The following is a 13,518-nucleotide window of genomic DNA, read 5'->3' as shown; positions in this document are numbered from 1 at the left end:
ATAGTAACGATAAATTGTGTATACATAAAAGAATGATTTATAATTATGGATATAAAGGAACACTTAACAACAACGCCAAATAAATAAAAAGTGCGGGGTAAAATCTCAAATCCCAAAAAGAAGGAAGTCAAGAAACCATAGTAACAACAAGAAAAAAAAAAAGTGAAAAGTAAGCGGCTATTCAAAGGTGATTGGACTCAACTTCACATTAACAAACTTGGAAGACTTTTGGTCTCATGGGTAGGGCAAATGGAAAGAGGCAAAGCATAATAGGTTACATGTATACTTATTAGGTATTCAATCAACATAAAGAAAAAGGTTTCTCTGGTAGCTCATATATATAAAAATGTATACAAATCTTGTCCCTTTGATTCTTTTACAACCCAAAAGAAAACCTTACTTCAAATCGCTTGATATTTCTTGGTATTCCTAGAGATATATTACTTATTGTATGGTATCTATAACAATCAACAGAATATCAATACATTTTTATCTTATTATTTTGTGTTGGCAGATTTTCCTTTTTCTCTTCCTTCCTCTATTTCAGTAAGGTATCTTTTAACACGTCACTTTAAGTTTTTTCCCCAAACAAGTTTACTGTTTTGGTTACAAGAGCTTAAGCGGATGTATCACATTGACAAGACGTACTCACCCTTTGTACTCCCTTCCTATCCCTTTCGTTCTTTCGTTTTTTCTTTCTTTCTTTCTTTCTTTCTTTCTTTCTTTCTTTCTTTCGTTCTCTCTCTCTCTTACTCTCACTCGTTTGCTCTCTTTCCCCCCCTTTTTTTGGCTGTGCTTTGGTGTGACTACAAGATACAAGTCATTGCAAAGGTTAAAAACCATCAAAATATATGGATAATTTTTTTTGGCCAATGAGAAAAATAGAGAAAAAATGAGAACCCGGATTTCTGTATTTACCATTTCATGACAAAAAAACTTTATTTTGTACCTTTTATTAGCATAGATGACCGAGATTTAATATATATATATAGAAAAGAATGCTCAATACATCATGTTATTAAATAGCCCTAAAGAGGTTCAGATATAAACCAGAGACTACTTGTGAAATCACAAGATATCAAAAACAAAAAGAAAAAAAAACAGTCTTTTAGATGCTTAGTTTGGTGCTGTTACCATGGAGATGAAGAAGATTGGAGGGCAATACATGTACAATAATCAAAAAGATTATAAAGCGCGCTCTTAATATCTGTCGTGACCTGTACTACATGGAGTCAATTCAACCTTTTTTTTTTGCCTGTTCAGCACTGTTGTTACCCCGCATTGATCTGTGCCCATTAAACAGGATCCCTCCCTCCCCCCCATCTCTCATTTTCACCCCTTCCTTCCTCTTTCTCTCTATATACTAGACTTGTCGACGGTCCGGATCACGGATTACTCAATCAAAAGAAGGTTACCTTTAAGACCGTAACCCCTTCCCCCTTTTTTTCCCTTATTCTTTTATTATTTTATTATTATTTTTATTATTATTGTTGTTGTTGTCCTTCCTCATACGTTCCACTATACATAAATAGACAACCTTGGAGTAAAGAAAAGAAAAGAAAAATATTTGTAAATATTACGCCGTTTCAAACTATGAAAAAATGGCGTAAAGTGCTTTTTACTCACTGTACAAATGAAACGATAATCTAAAAAAACCATATATACCATCTAGAAATCTTGTACTATTCAATATAGAAATACTAAAAAAAAAGGGTCTACGTTTGTTAAAACAACCCAACTCCATTACAAGTCACGAAAACGTTGGTGTACCAAGGGTTGACCTTTAAAAAGAAAAGAAAAATAGCACTTTTACGTCAAATGGAAAAGGAGAAAGTCACATGAATTATGAATCATCTGACTAACAGGCTGGCTGGCTAGCTGGCTAGCTAGCTGGCTGACTGGCTGACTGGCTGACTGACTGGCTGGCTGACTGACTGACCAGAAATAACACGTCAGTGTATCACATTGATACTATCCCTTACACTCTTTATTCAAACCAAGAAGTAAGTTTTTATATTTATATATGTATGTATTTATATATAGTCTATAACTATACGAGTTTTTGTTTCCATGGTTATTAATTTTTAAAAAATAAAAATAAAAACTTTATGTGGTTGTCTCTATGGTTATTATTATCATTATGATTATTTAGCAGTCATATGAGCACGAGCCAGATTCCTGAAGTTTGGTTTCCAAGGAATAGTCGTAGTCTAGGTAACCATATTAAAAAAAAATACCAATACCAATTTGTAAAGACTGTATATCCATAGTTACCCCTGAAAATTGTACCAAACAAAAAGACAGACAAAATAATATGCAGTATAATATGTATGTATATATGTGCCAATATGTATATATAACGAAAGAGAAAGAGAAGGACAAAAAGATATCATTCAAATCTCGGGCTCATTTACTCTACTTGACAGAAAATTTTAAAAACCAGAAATCCATCGTATTTCTGTGGAACAATTTGTAAATGTGTATATATATATGCTTGTGTACCTTTTTTTTTTAAAAAAAAAATGATGATTATTATTTTTATTGATGAAGTTTTGAAATTTATGATTGTCTTCAAGACCTCCGTAATAGAACGTAGCTATATTTATCAAGAACATAAACAGTAGAAAACACCACAAGAAAAAAAAATTAACAGGTGTATCTTGGATTGGTTAAATTTCTACACGTGGTATATATTAGATCTGCGATTTTTTTTCTAGTAAATACAAGCTGTTGCAAAGCCTATTTTAAGCAAAGAAAATTATTTTTCTTCTATTTATTTCTTTGTGGTATCCGATAACATACACAGTGGGCTTTAAACATAATATATGTATATATAGACTCACCAATAAGTTGTAACTTTCAGCTGAAACTAATTCCTCTAGTAAAATATATAAATGTGTAAATGTATACATATAGGGCACTATGATGATTGTTTTGCAAAGAAACATCTGACAATATAATAAATTCAACATTCGATAGATATAAGAAAAAAAGAAAAAAAAATGGGTTTTCTTTGCTTGGTTGATAGATAGATAAGAGCAAGCTAATAAACTCAAGCACCCACAGAGTTACAGACATCGAACCAACTGGATCCATAATGCCAAAAGAATATGATTCGGACGATCCATTAAAATCAATATGCTGGTGCTACTCAGCGTACAACCCACAAAAGTAGAAAATGACAGTTTGATACCTTCTATGGTTTTGTTGCACCATATATATTTAGTCAGCCCATTTAAGGATACTTGACAGCATTTTTTTCACTCAGAATAATTACATCTCTTGTGTGCCTTGAAGAAGGTTCATTAAGTGTATGAGTGTAAAGTATATATATATATGCATATTTAATTATTAGGACAGGAGAAAGTCAGTTGTCCTCATTTAAAGGACCAGATCTAATAGAATATATGTAGTATCTAAAGCCTGATAAAGTAGGTGCTATTAATGTGTAGTAGTACTCAAGCTCTAGTTTCTAGAATCTAATAATTATACATGGACTTTTTTTTCTTTCTTTTGCAAGTATTCTTGTATAGTACAGATCTAGATTTATTACATGAGTACTTAATATTCTTTGAGCTAGCTTTATTCCTATCATAAGCCCCCCATCTCTCAGCACACATACAAAGATTAAATAAGACCTTTGAGCCTTTTTTTTTTGCTCTTTTTCAAAAAGGGTATCTACAGACTTATTATTTTCTTAATACATTCAGCTGGCTTGCTAAATTAAATACAAAAATTGATAGTCTAGTGGCACAAGAACAATTATTACCTTGCAGCCCCTTGATTTTATCTATATCTTGTTTGCGCTGGTATTCAACCGCAGAGTCAACTATTATTAATACTACTACTACTACTACTACTACTATTACTAATATTAATATTAATATTATGATTACTATTACTATCACCATCACTATTACTACTATTGCTATTCCTATTATTATTATTTTATATACTCGTGCTTGTTAACCTTGTTTTCTCAAGAGACCTTGCTTGGTCTTAATTTTAGACAACTATAAATCCAACTCGATCCACTATTCCTTTTTCTTTTTCTTTATTACCACAACCATGTCCACTTCAGAATCAAACCCTGTCAAGAATACCGAAATAAAGCCAGATACTGAGCACCCCATCACACAAGAGGTCTCAGAGGTACCTGAAGCTGTTGAACAGTCAACATCTACTGATGCTCCACCAGCTGCCGAGCCCACTGTAGAAGAACCTGTCACTGAACCTGTCACTGAACCTGCCGTTGAACTTGTTTCTGAGCCCATTGCTGAACCCGCCTCTGAACCCGGATCTCCTCCAAAGAACAATACAAAAAGACGCACTCTCTTCAATCCATTCGGTAAAGTCAAGAAGGAAGAAAACATCAAGAAGGAAGAACATGCCAAGAAGGAAGAACCTACCAAAGAAGAAGAGCACACCAAAGAAGTCCATACAGAAGAGATCGTCATTGTCGAGGAAAAGGTTCCCGAAAAGAAAAAGTCCATGTTTAGCTTCTTTGGCAGATCAAAGGTTAGTTTAGAGTCCTTTTCTTTCTTTCTTTCTTTTTTTTTTTTAAAAAAAAATTGCGGCTCATCAGATCAAGAAATCCAGCAAAAGAATAATAGTAATAATAATAATATTTAACCTTCAATGTCATTGTTGCTCAATATTTATTATAGTCAACTGCTAGATTAGAAGATCTTCCAATGCCTCCTAGTAATGAGTTGGCCACCGAGCAAGTTTCTACGGGGACTGATGCAGTCGTTATCGAGGCCACAACACCTGCTACTCCCGTAGAAGAAGGTACCACACCTGTTACCTCTGCAACTGATGCACCCGATACTACCCTGCCAATTGAGGTCACGGAAGCTACTACAACTGACGACGCTGCTGTCCATGCAGACCCTGCAGAAGCACATACATTGGATGTTGAGCCCAATGTTAAGCGCCAGTCTTTTATCAGCAAGTTATTCTTCAAGAAAAAGGAAACCAAGGAAGACAAACACGTTACCAAGGAACCAACCGAACAAGCCGTTGAATCAGAAAGCGATCATGGTAAGCTATATTTGATGTCTGGACATGAATATGAATATGAAAATATATACACACCAGGAGAATATATAGTAACACAAACATGTGCCTTCCCCCCCCCCCCCCCCCCCCCCCCCTAGAGCTGCATGAAGAGCACGCACACAATGCTGATGTCGCCACTGCCTCTGCCACCATTGCTCCTGTAGATATTGTGACCGAGGAGTTGGTTGTCCCTGAAGACAAGGTGACTGCTCGTCCCTCCTCGCCACTCGGTCGCCTCACCGGTTTCCTTTCAAAGATCCCGGCCAAGAAAGAAAAGAAGGCTAAAGCTGATGTGCCAGCCACTTCTACAGACGAAGACACCGTTCCTGAAGATAATGCAAAGGTTCATGAGGATGACGAATCTGTTCATGAGCAGCCTAAGGAGATACATGCCCCTGTATCAACCGCTGTAGCCGCAGCATAATCCACCCATATCTCACAAGGATATATACAAAAAAAACACACTGTGAATGCGTATTGTGTAGAAAGAAAGACAAAAAAAAGACATAATGGAATTATGTGATTTCATTATCTTTATACTTTTTCTTTTTATATCAAACCATCCTTAATACTCGTACTATTTTATACTTCTTTGTTTGTTTGTCCATTTGCTCTATACAAAACGTAAAGAGCAGTTGACTAACAAAAAAAAGACTTCATGGCATTTTTATATTCTTTCTTTCATCACTTGGAATCTGTTTTTGACAGACTCGTTTTCCATATCTTAATAAACAACATCCTTTATTTTACATCAAATATGTGTACATACACCAATTGGAAGCTAACTACCATTCTCTACCTTTCTCTAACAAGCTTTGTGTTCTTGTACGAAACAAAAAAAAAATCAAATCTCGAACGAATAAAGAACCCCTTGAAAAAAAATATGTTTCGATTCCCGACATTGACCTTTGCCCCGTTTCGCTTTGACTCTCTTCCAAAAAAAAAGCGAAAGAAAGAAAGAAACAACTCATTCGTGCATTTCAATCTTCATTCCAATGCTGTTCGCCCAAAATTTACCTGAGACCGAAACATCTGGAATTACAAGTGTCTTGGTTCGCGAAGACCTTGTTAGTGATGTAACACTTACTGTCATTTCGCATCCTTATCTCGATGATCTTCTCGAGAAGATCAGAGGAGAAGCTGTTCCATGGTCTGTAAGTGATATTGGCTTTATATATTCCTTTTTTTCTTGAAGATTTTTTATTTGGAGTTTATACATACATATATGCATAGATATATATATATATATTTGTAGTCAAAAGTGAATTGATCTTTGTGGGGTTTTAGACTCTAGGAGGGTTGTGTTTGAAAAGTTGCTTTGACCAAGCGGATACTGACAATGTTTCGTACAGGATTATAAGGGAGCCGGGCTTATTACAGAGGATGAGGTGGCAATGATCGCCCATGTGGAGAATAAGTCTTCAGAAGAAATATCAAGCGCTATGTCAGAGGTGAATAATAAACCTAAAACGAATTGTTAATGAATTGTTTATTATGCGATATTCTAATATATGACTATGAATGAATAAACTCATTAGCATGGAATTCATTATGCAGCCATGTACCTTTCGCTCATTCATAAGTTGGCACGCGTAGATGCAATTCAAAAGGTTTTGATATTGATTCATGACATGATACATGGCAAGTAATAAAAAAATGAAGCTTTTAAAAGCATTTGAGGAAAACAGGGTATTCTGATTTGGTTCAATACAGACCATGATGAACGTATCCAACTATTTCATGAGGCAAGTAAGGGGAAGGAAGGCTTCCCTTTCACTCCATTTCACAGGTAAGGTATAGAAATAATTGTTCTAATAAAATACTAATTACTCTATATTTATCACATACACACACACTTTAGAGCACTGCACATAAACGATGAGTTTATTACCATTCAGTCGAGTAAGATCTTGACTATGTTGATATGGTATAGTAAAAGAAATCAAGTGGTATATAATGATGATAAGATACTAAGCCATCAACAATAGCTCTTCTCCAAAACAAGATCCCAATATCAATGAATTTTTCCGCAACATTACATTTCAGCTTCAGAGCAGACAGGCTCACACAGTAGAACTTAATATCCAGATTCTAAATGCGTTGTTTCATATTCCTCCTTACAGAATGATATTTTGGGATACATTGCATGCCATGAATTCGTATGTTCTTTATCGATTAATCGATGTGTTTTTAACGTAATGTGTTATTTGTGTGAAGGCTGGTAAATGTACTCAAACGAGGTAGTTCCAATCCACAAAAAGTATACGAGACATTATTTGCTATTTGGCTTCTTACCTTTGAGAAGCAAATTTCTACTCATTTGAACGCGTAAGTTTTGTATATATATGGTAATGTGTTTTGTCAATTGACCTGGATGTGGGATCTATACAGTAAATACGATGTCATTCCCACCTTGATTGATATTGCCAAGTCAGCAGTCAAAGAAAAGATTATTCGCATAGTTGTAGCTATATTCAAGGTAAAGAAGACGAAAAAGAAGTCAATGAATATAATAACTAACTTTAAATATCCTCCGTATTTTATCAACAGAACTTCATTCAACTTGCACCAAAATCCAATCTTTCGGCAATGCTCGTAGCCAAGTTGTTACCCTTTGTTGAGCACTTGGGCACACGTAAATGGTCTGATCAGGATATGAAGGATGATATTGGGTTTATCCAAACAGAGCTTCAAGGCAGTTTTCAAAGCATGACGTAGGTTATCTTTATTTATACTATAATACAACGTTACTATTGTTATTATGCGAGTTTATTAATGTGGCGTATATATAGTACATTTGAAGTCTATGCGTCCGAACTTGAGACCGGTAAGCTGGAATGGTCACCTCCCCACAAATCCGAGAATTTTTGGCGTGAGAATGCTAGTCGGTTGGACGAAGAAGGCCACAAGCTACTAAAGTAAGAAAAAGTATTGATTCATGTTTTGCGTAATTTGCTGTTAATCTTGTGTGCATATATGTATAATGTGTTAGAATCCTGGCCCGTCTGTTGAGCTCTTCTTCCCCTCTTGTGCTTGCTATTGCATGTCATGATCTTGGCCAATATGTTAAATATAGACCAACAGAAGGAAAACAGTAAGGACTTGTTTAACGTTTAACAAAGAAATATTTCTAATGTTTATACATGTATATTTGTTTGTACTCTAAGACTCTTGCAGAGCATTGGTGCCAAGCAACGAATTATGAAGCTTATGACGCACGAGGATCCCGATGTCCGTTATTACGCCCTATCTGCTACTCAAAAATACTTTGCTATGGTCTAATGCAAGTCTTCTTTCGTCGATTATATAACAAAAACAAAGAAGGAAAAGAAATAAATATTATGCGCTCTTATTATTATGGATACAATTGACTGCTTAATAATAATAATAATAATAATACGATATTATAAGCCGTATTTTGTAAGTCTATTTAATTAGAAGATGTGTTTTGGAATTGTTTTTTTCTTTAGTCTTGTTGCTACGTATTAAAAAGTAAAACTTCCGGTAATCGTGTGTTATGATAGTCACCAGACCATTCTTAAAGCCTTGGTCTGTGTCTCCAGAAGCTTGGTAGAATTAAGAATAAGATTTTCAGTTGTGGGATAGAAATAGAATATGGATTATCTTACAACTTTGTCTCATCTGATTTCCTGTACTTTAAGCATAAAAGTCTACATCCAAATTGAACGCAAATCTGGGATCTTTTTTTTTCCTTTGGATAGAAACCTTACTTTAAATAGACAGCCTTTATTACGACGTGAACATTACTCAACAAAACAATTACATTGCTGTAGAGAGCATAACACTACACATATGAATGTATTTAGAAAGACGAGGGATATTCCTACACAAAATTTACTGAACATAGACAAACGTTAATTATCATATCATTTAATTGGACTATTTTTATATCAAGTCAATACTGAATGTTCAATAACTTCTTTACCTGTTCCCATTTTTCTATATTTTTTTTTTAGTTTTTTTTTACTCGGTATATTTTATTACCTATCTTCCCTTGCCAAATTTGTATATTCTATTGATCATATTTAGACAGATTATATGCACCAAGAGGTAACAGGTACAGGTACATATTCGTATTGTTTCTCTGTATAGCTTGTATTTCAACAAATAGATCATATGAAACAATTGTTCAGACGTACATTTTAAATACTTGTGTCTTCTTATCTATATATATATATATCCCACCTGATTTCAATACAGTGGGGTTCTATAGTATCTTTGGTTTTTTAAATATATATATATGTATGTATACAGATAGTATTGGAATATCTGAAAAGTTGTACATATGAGTACAAAATTGACATCATGTCAGTACTAAAAAGACCCTATTAAATCGGGAAATACTCTCCGTTTATGTCCTGTATGCTCTATAGTTTGCAATTAAAACACTACAACCTCTGATTTCTCTTGGCTAGTGCTACACAGTAATGTGGTCAATGCCTTGGGCTTTTATCTCCTATTCGGTGATCTTTATCGAACCGCGATTTATTCCTTATTTAAATCCGGGATTTTTAGACAGACTATAATACTTATTTTTTGGATAAAGTGAAAACAAAACCCACTGCTATATTATCATGGTCTTTGTTTTGACTTGTTTTATTTTATTCTATCCAAAAAGAACTATTGTAATCTGCCTGAAACTGAACCTGATCTGTAGTAGTAACATCTCCATATTTGAATAAGAACACATAAAGTGGTTACTAGCTTAGAAAATCCGACACGGACTGTGCAACAGAGCCAAAAGAAAGTCTATTTGGCTTGAGTCCAATTCAAAATATTTTCCCGGACAATCCTTTAGGCACTACATTATCAAGATTTTGTATACGTCTACACCAAAAGAATGCTGGAAATAATATATAGAATCTTAATAGTCCTTGTAAACAAAGAGCCTTTTCACTTAAAAAAACACGTTCAATAACTCTAATGACTAGAAATATTTCCTGTTTTTTTTTTTGGTTTGTTTTGTTTGGCGTAACGGTTCCAACCAAATATCTCAGTAGTGCTTTCTGAGATTATAAGCACAAATAAAAAGAATGTATGTACACATATTCATATTCATGGTTTGATGCTTGCCTATTAACTGTACGACCTTTATATGGTTCAACCAAGAGTCACTTTGTAAACGTTGCACATATTTTCACTTGTTAAGTGGCTAAGCGTTTCTCGTTCCCGGTGGGAAAGGTGTGTGTATATGGGGGGGGGGGGGGGGGAGATACTAGGAACTTACTTTTTTTTGTGATCAAGTATGTCAAGGTCATGTAAGATGATACGAGTTTAAAGACTGTGTTTCTTCAATGAATACAATAAATAACAAACAGCTACGAGCAAAGGGCACAAGGGAGTTTCGTATTACCATCTATCCTTTCCGATTCTTTTTTTCTTTTCTTTTTCAATTCGCCAGCACAAATATTCAGATTGACATTCAATTCATTCAAAGTAAAATACAAAAAAAATATACTTGTATCTACGCAATCATTTACTTGTATTTTTTTGTTCCCTTTTTGCACATTAGGATCAATCAATTTTACTGTATTAAAGACCAAAGTCTCTACATAAAATACATAAACCAAATGGAAAAGTATCATATTTTTCTTAATATTCCCATAAAGCTCTTGTAATAGTATCCTGTCACTTCAGACCTTGAGACTTTTGTGCTTTAAAAATATTGAAGGACAAATAGTAATATTAATTCAAGTTTTAGGCTCACACCAATATATTGTGTATTGAAAGCCTCGAGTTCAAGATGCGAGGAGCATTAAATCTAGATATATATATCATAGGATGAATTCCTAAAAAAATAGTATTGAGCCATTATGTAAAATTTAAGTCGTGCCTTTATTTATAAACAACCAATGTTTCTTTTCAAAGAGATAAATACTTTTATATATATTGCATGTACAGAAAATTCTTATGAAATAGCTATGATTCACACCGTTATATATTGTAATATGTAGCATAGTATAATTATTCATAAATATTAAATTGAAACAGTCTTTGTTGTATATATATTCGGGCCTTTTCTTTGTCTTAAGTTTGTGAGTGGTTTCAACCTTTATTAGAAAATTCTATAGACAATTGCTATTACAAAGTATATTCTTTAGAAATTTATTGATTGTAAATATGACAAAAGCATGATAGCGAGTATTAACTGATTAAAGTAAACATTCCTATACCCAGTCTACCAATATATATATATATATATATTATTTCTTCATTATTTATTTTATTCCAAAGTTTATTCAGAATCTTTGAATAGTCGAGAAGCTGTCGAAAGGTTAGCTTTATATAAAATATGGATATATGTTATAAAAAAGGTAGCATACAATATACTGAATTAAAGCTTAAGAGCTCCTGATATCTCGTTTTATTTGCTTGCTTTCAAAGCTTGGGATTCTTTGATCACCCTGTTTTCCCCAAATCCAACTGTCGTTTTATACAATCGATCGAGCCCAAGTTCCAGCAAATCTGATCTGAGAGGGAATGTGATACGAAAGAAGCCATGCTCTTTTGTACGGAACGCTTCACCAGGAGCGACATACACACCGTTATCAAGTAAAGTCTGCCATAGCTCCTGCTCGTCTTTTAAAGTAGGCGGTCTACCTCCATTTTTTTGAATCAAAAAAGGCCTCAAGTCTATAAATACAAAATGACCAGCCTGAACAGGTAGGTGTCTTACACCATGATCTTTAAAAAAGATAGATATTTTGGCGTACGAATCTGCCAGAAGGCGACGATTGGTAGAAATATAGCTATTTGAACAGAAAAAAAAAATGGTTTAATAAATAAATTTATTAAAGATGTCGTAAAATACACGATATGCTTTATCTTACCTATCAATCCATACAGAATCTGACAGAAAATTGGAGATAGTTCTGTCAGTGATACTGGATATATAGCTCATTACCCTAGTAAATATACCAGTAAGAAATATTTTCCTTATCAATAATTCATTTATTTTTTACTTGTATATACTTACGCACTAGCATGGAGTACACTGCGAAGCGTTTCGTTGTTTTGATCAAGGATAAATCCAATTCGGAGACCATTTAGAGCAAAGTCTTTGGACATACCATAGATCACATGAACCAACGATGGATCTATAAGGTCTGATAGGTTTTCGAGACTGAGAATAGATGTGAAAGGATCATCACTCTCTTCTTTAGCTGAAATGACAGTATCTGCTGAGAGTGATGTATCCAAATGACTGAATGTAGACAGAGCATACACTTCATCAAGAATGAGATGTATAGAATGCTTTGAAGCAAACCGAGCAAAAGTCTCTAGACCTTCGCGAGAATAGCATCTAGATAAACGCTATATTTGAGAAATATATTCTTACTCCAAGTCAAGCACAATATGTATTCTTGATACCTTCCGATTGGATTGTCGGGATTTGTGACAAGCAATGCCTTGACTTTCACATTCTCCTTTTTTGCTCGTTCAAATGCTTCTTCCAAAACATTTTCATGCACAAAATTATCCTCAAGGGTAGGCAGATAGACTGGGAACAGACTGATTCCGGTTCCACCACAAATATCACCATCGAACATTCCGTAATAAGGAGCTATGACCATAATACTCTCTCCGGGATCTGCCAAAGCTACACTCAAATAATATACCGCAGCCCCAGCTCCAGTAAAAGCAGTTACATGATCAGCGACCAAAGGCTCGGCAGTTTTGAACTGCCGGGTAACAAAAGACGCAACTCGGTCTCGTAAAATTATTGAACCGTACGCACAATTATAATCAAGGTCCTGTACGAAAAAAAAACAGTGTTACCACAGCCAGATTGCCTATAGAAGAAGAAAACATAGACTTTACCTTGCGTGTGATAGTCAACGAAGAGGAGATCTTTTCAAAAGATGGTATACACAAGTTTATTTGTTTGTTAGAGCATAACCATGTATTCCATAATGCCGATATCTTACTTTCTCAAGCAACTTGTCTTGCAGCAGGTCATTGTGTGCCACGCCGAGATTAATTGGTGCAGTAGGGTTCTCAGAAGGATCATAGAAAGTCCAATTTGTAGCCGATGCGCATCTACGCATAGGAGACTCGAGCGTTATACTTTGAAGACCACGCTGTGATACCATTGTAGAAGTTAAAGAGGGCCGTTTTTAATGTATAAACACACACTGCCCTTTAAATACGAATTTTTAATGTAACACCAACCCGTAGATATGGGTTATATAGTAAAATGATAAATATTTAGCAGGGATGACACTATTTATGTCTTTTTTTTTTATTTTCGAGCTTCTTTAGAATATCAAGATATTTTATTAATTATATATGTTCTCTTGTTTTTTAGACATGTCAATTAAACAGAGGAGCCGTGTAGACATTAAAAAAAAGCTACACATATTTAGTGCTACCTTGGTAGAATCAAATAAAAAGTATAAAATGATTAAAGGTTGAATTCAGCGAAAGCAGTTGTAA

General features: G+C 34.4%; 3 protein-coding genes across 3 annotated transcripts; 2 read left to right on the top strand and 1 right to left on the bottom strand.

The window, feature by feature from the left end:
* Positions 1 to 4,068: 4,068 nt before the first annotated feature.
* PHYBLDRAFT_180569 (hypothetical protein) lies at positions 4,069 to 5,814 on the top strand (the record flags this gene model as incomplete). Its single annotated transcript, XM_018438333.1, has 3 exons — positions 4,069 to 4,518; positions 4,668 to 5,043; positions 5,160 to 5,814. 3 exons carry the CDS (start codon positions 4,069 to 4,071, stop codon positions 5,483 to 5,485), a joined length of 1,152 nt encoding a protein of 383 aa, XP_018294248.1. The 3' UTR covers positions 5,486 to 5,814.
* Positions 5,815 to 5,976: 162 nt separating this feature from the next.
* On the top strand, positions 5,977 to 8,476 carry PHYBLDRAFT_132260 (hypothetical protein). Its single transcript, XM_018429481.1, has 12 exons — positions 5,977 to 6,215; positions 6,414 to 6,512; positions 6,600 to 6,702; positions 6,775 to 6,850; positions 6,923 to 6,988; positions 7,050 to 7,220; positions 7,279 to 7,389; positions 7,453 to 7,540; positions 7,612 to 7,775; positions 7,854 to 7,979; positions 8,054 to 8,155; positions 8,229 to 8,476. The coding sequence occupies exons 1-12, from the start codon at positions 6,057 to 6,059 to the stop codon at positions 8,341 to 8,343; spliced, it is 1,380 nt and encodes a 459-aa protein (XP_018294247.1). The 5' UTR covers positions 5,977 to 6,056; the 3' UTR covers positions 8,344 to 8,476.
* A 2,970-nt stretch (positions 8,477 to 11,446) lies between these two features.
* PHYBLDRAFT_59742 (hypothetical protein) lies at positions 11,447 to 13,175 on the bottom strand (the record flags this gene model as incomplete). Its single annotated transcript, XM_018440553.1, has 6 exons — positions 11,447 to 11,831; positions 11,913 to 11,987; positions 12,059 to 12,385; positions 12,454 to 12,836; positions 12,904 to 12,933; positions 13,011 to 13,175. 6 exons carry the CDS (start codon positions 13,173 to 13,175, stop codon positions 11,447 to 11,449), a joined length of 1,365 nt encoding a protein of 454 aa, XP_018294246.1.
* Positions 13,176 to 13,518: the final 343 nt, after the last annotated feature.

This window comes from Phycomyces blakesleeanus (genome assembly GCF_001638985.1).
Source record: "Phycomyces blakesleeanus NRRL 1555(-) unplaced genomic scaffold PHYBLscaffold_6, whole genome shotgun sequence".
Taxonomy (NCBI): domain Eukaryota; kingdom Fungi; phylum Mucoromycota; class Mucoromycetes; order Mucorales; family Phycomycetaceae; genus Phycomyces; species Phycomyces blakesleeanus.
The sequence above is the reverse complement of the archived record's forward strand: the minus strand, read 5'-3'. Positions and strand labels throughout refer to the sequence as shown.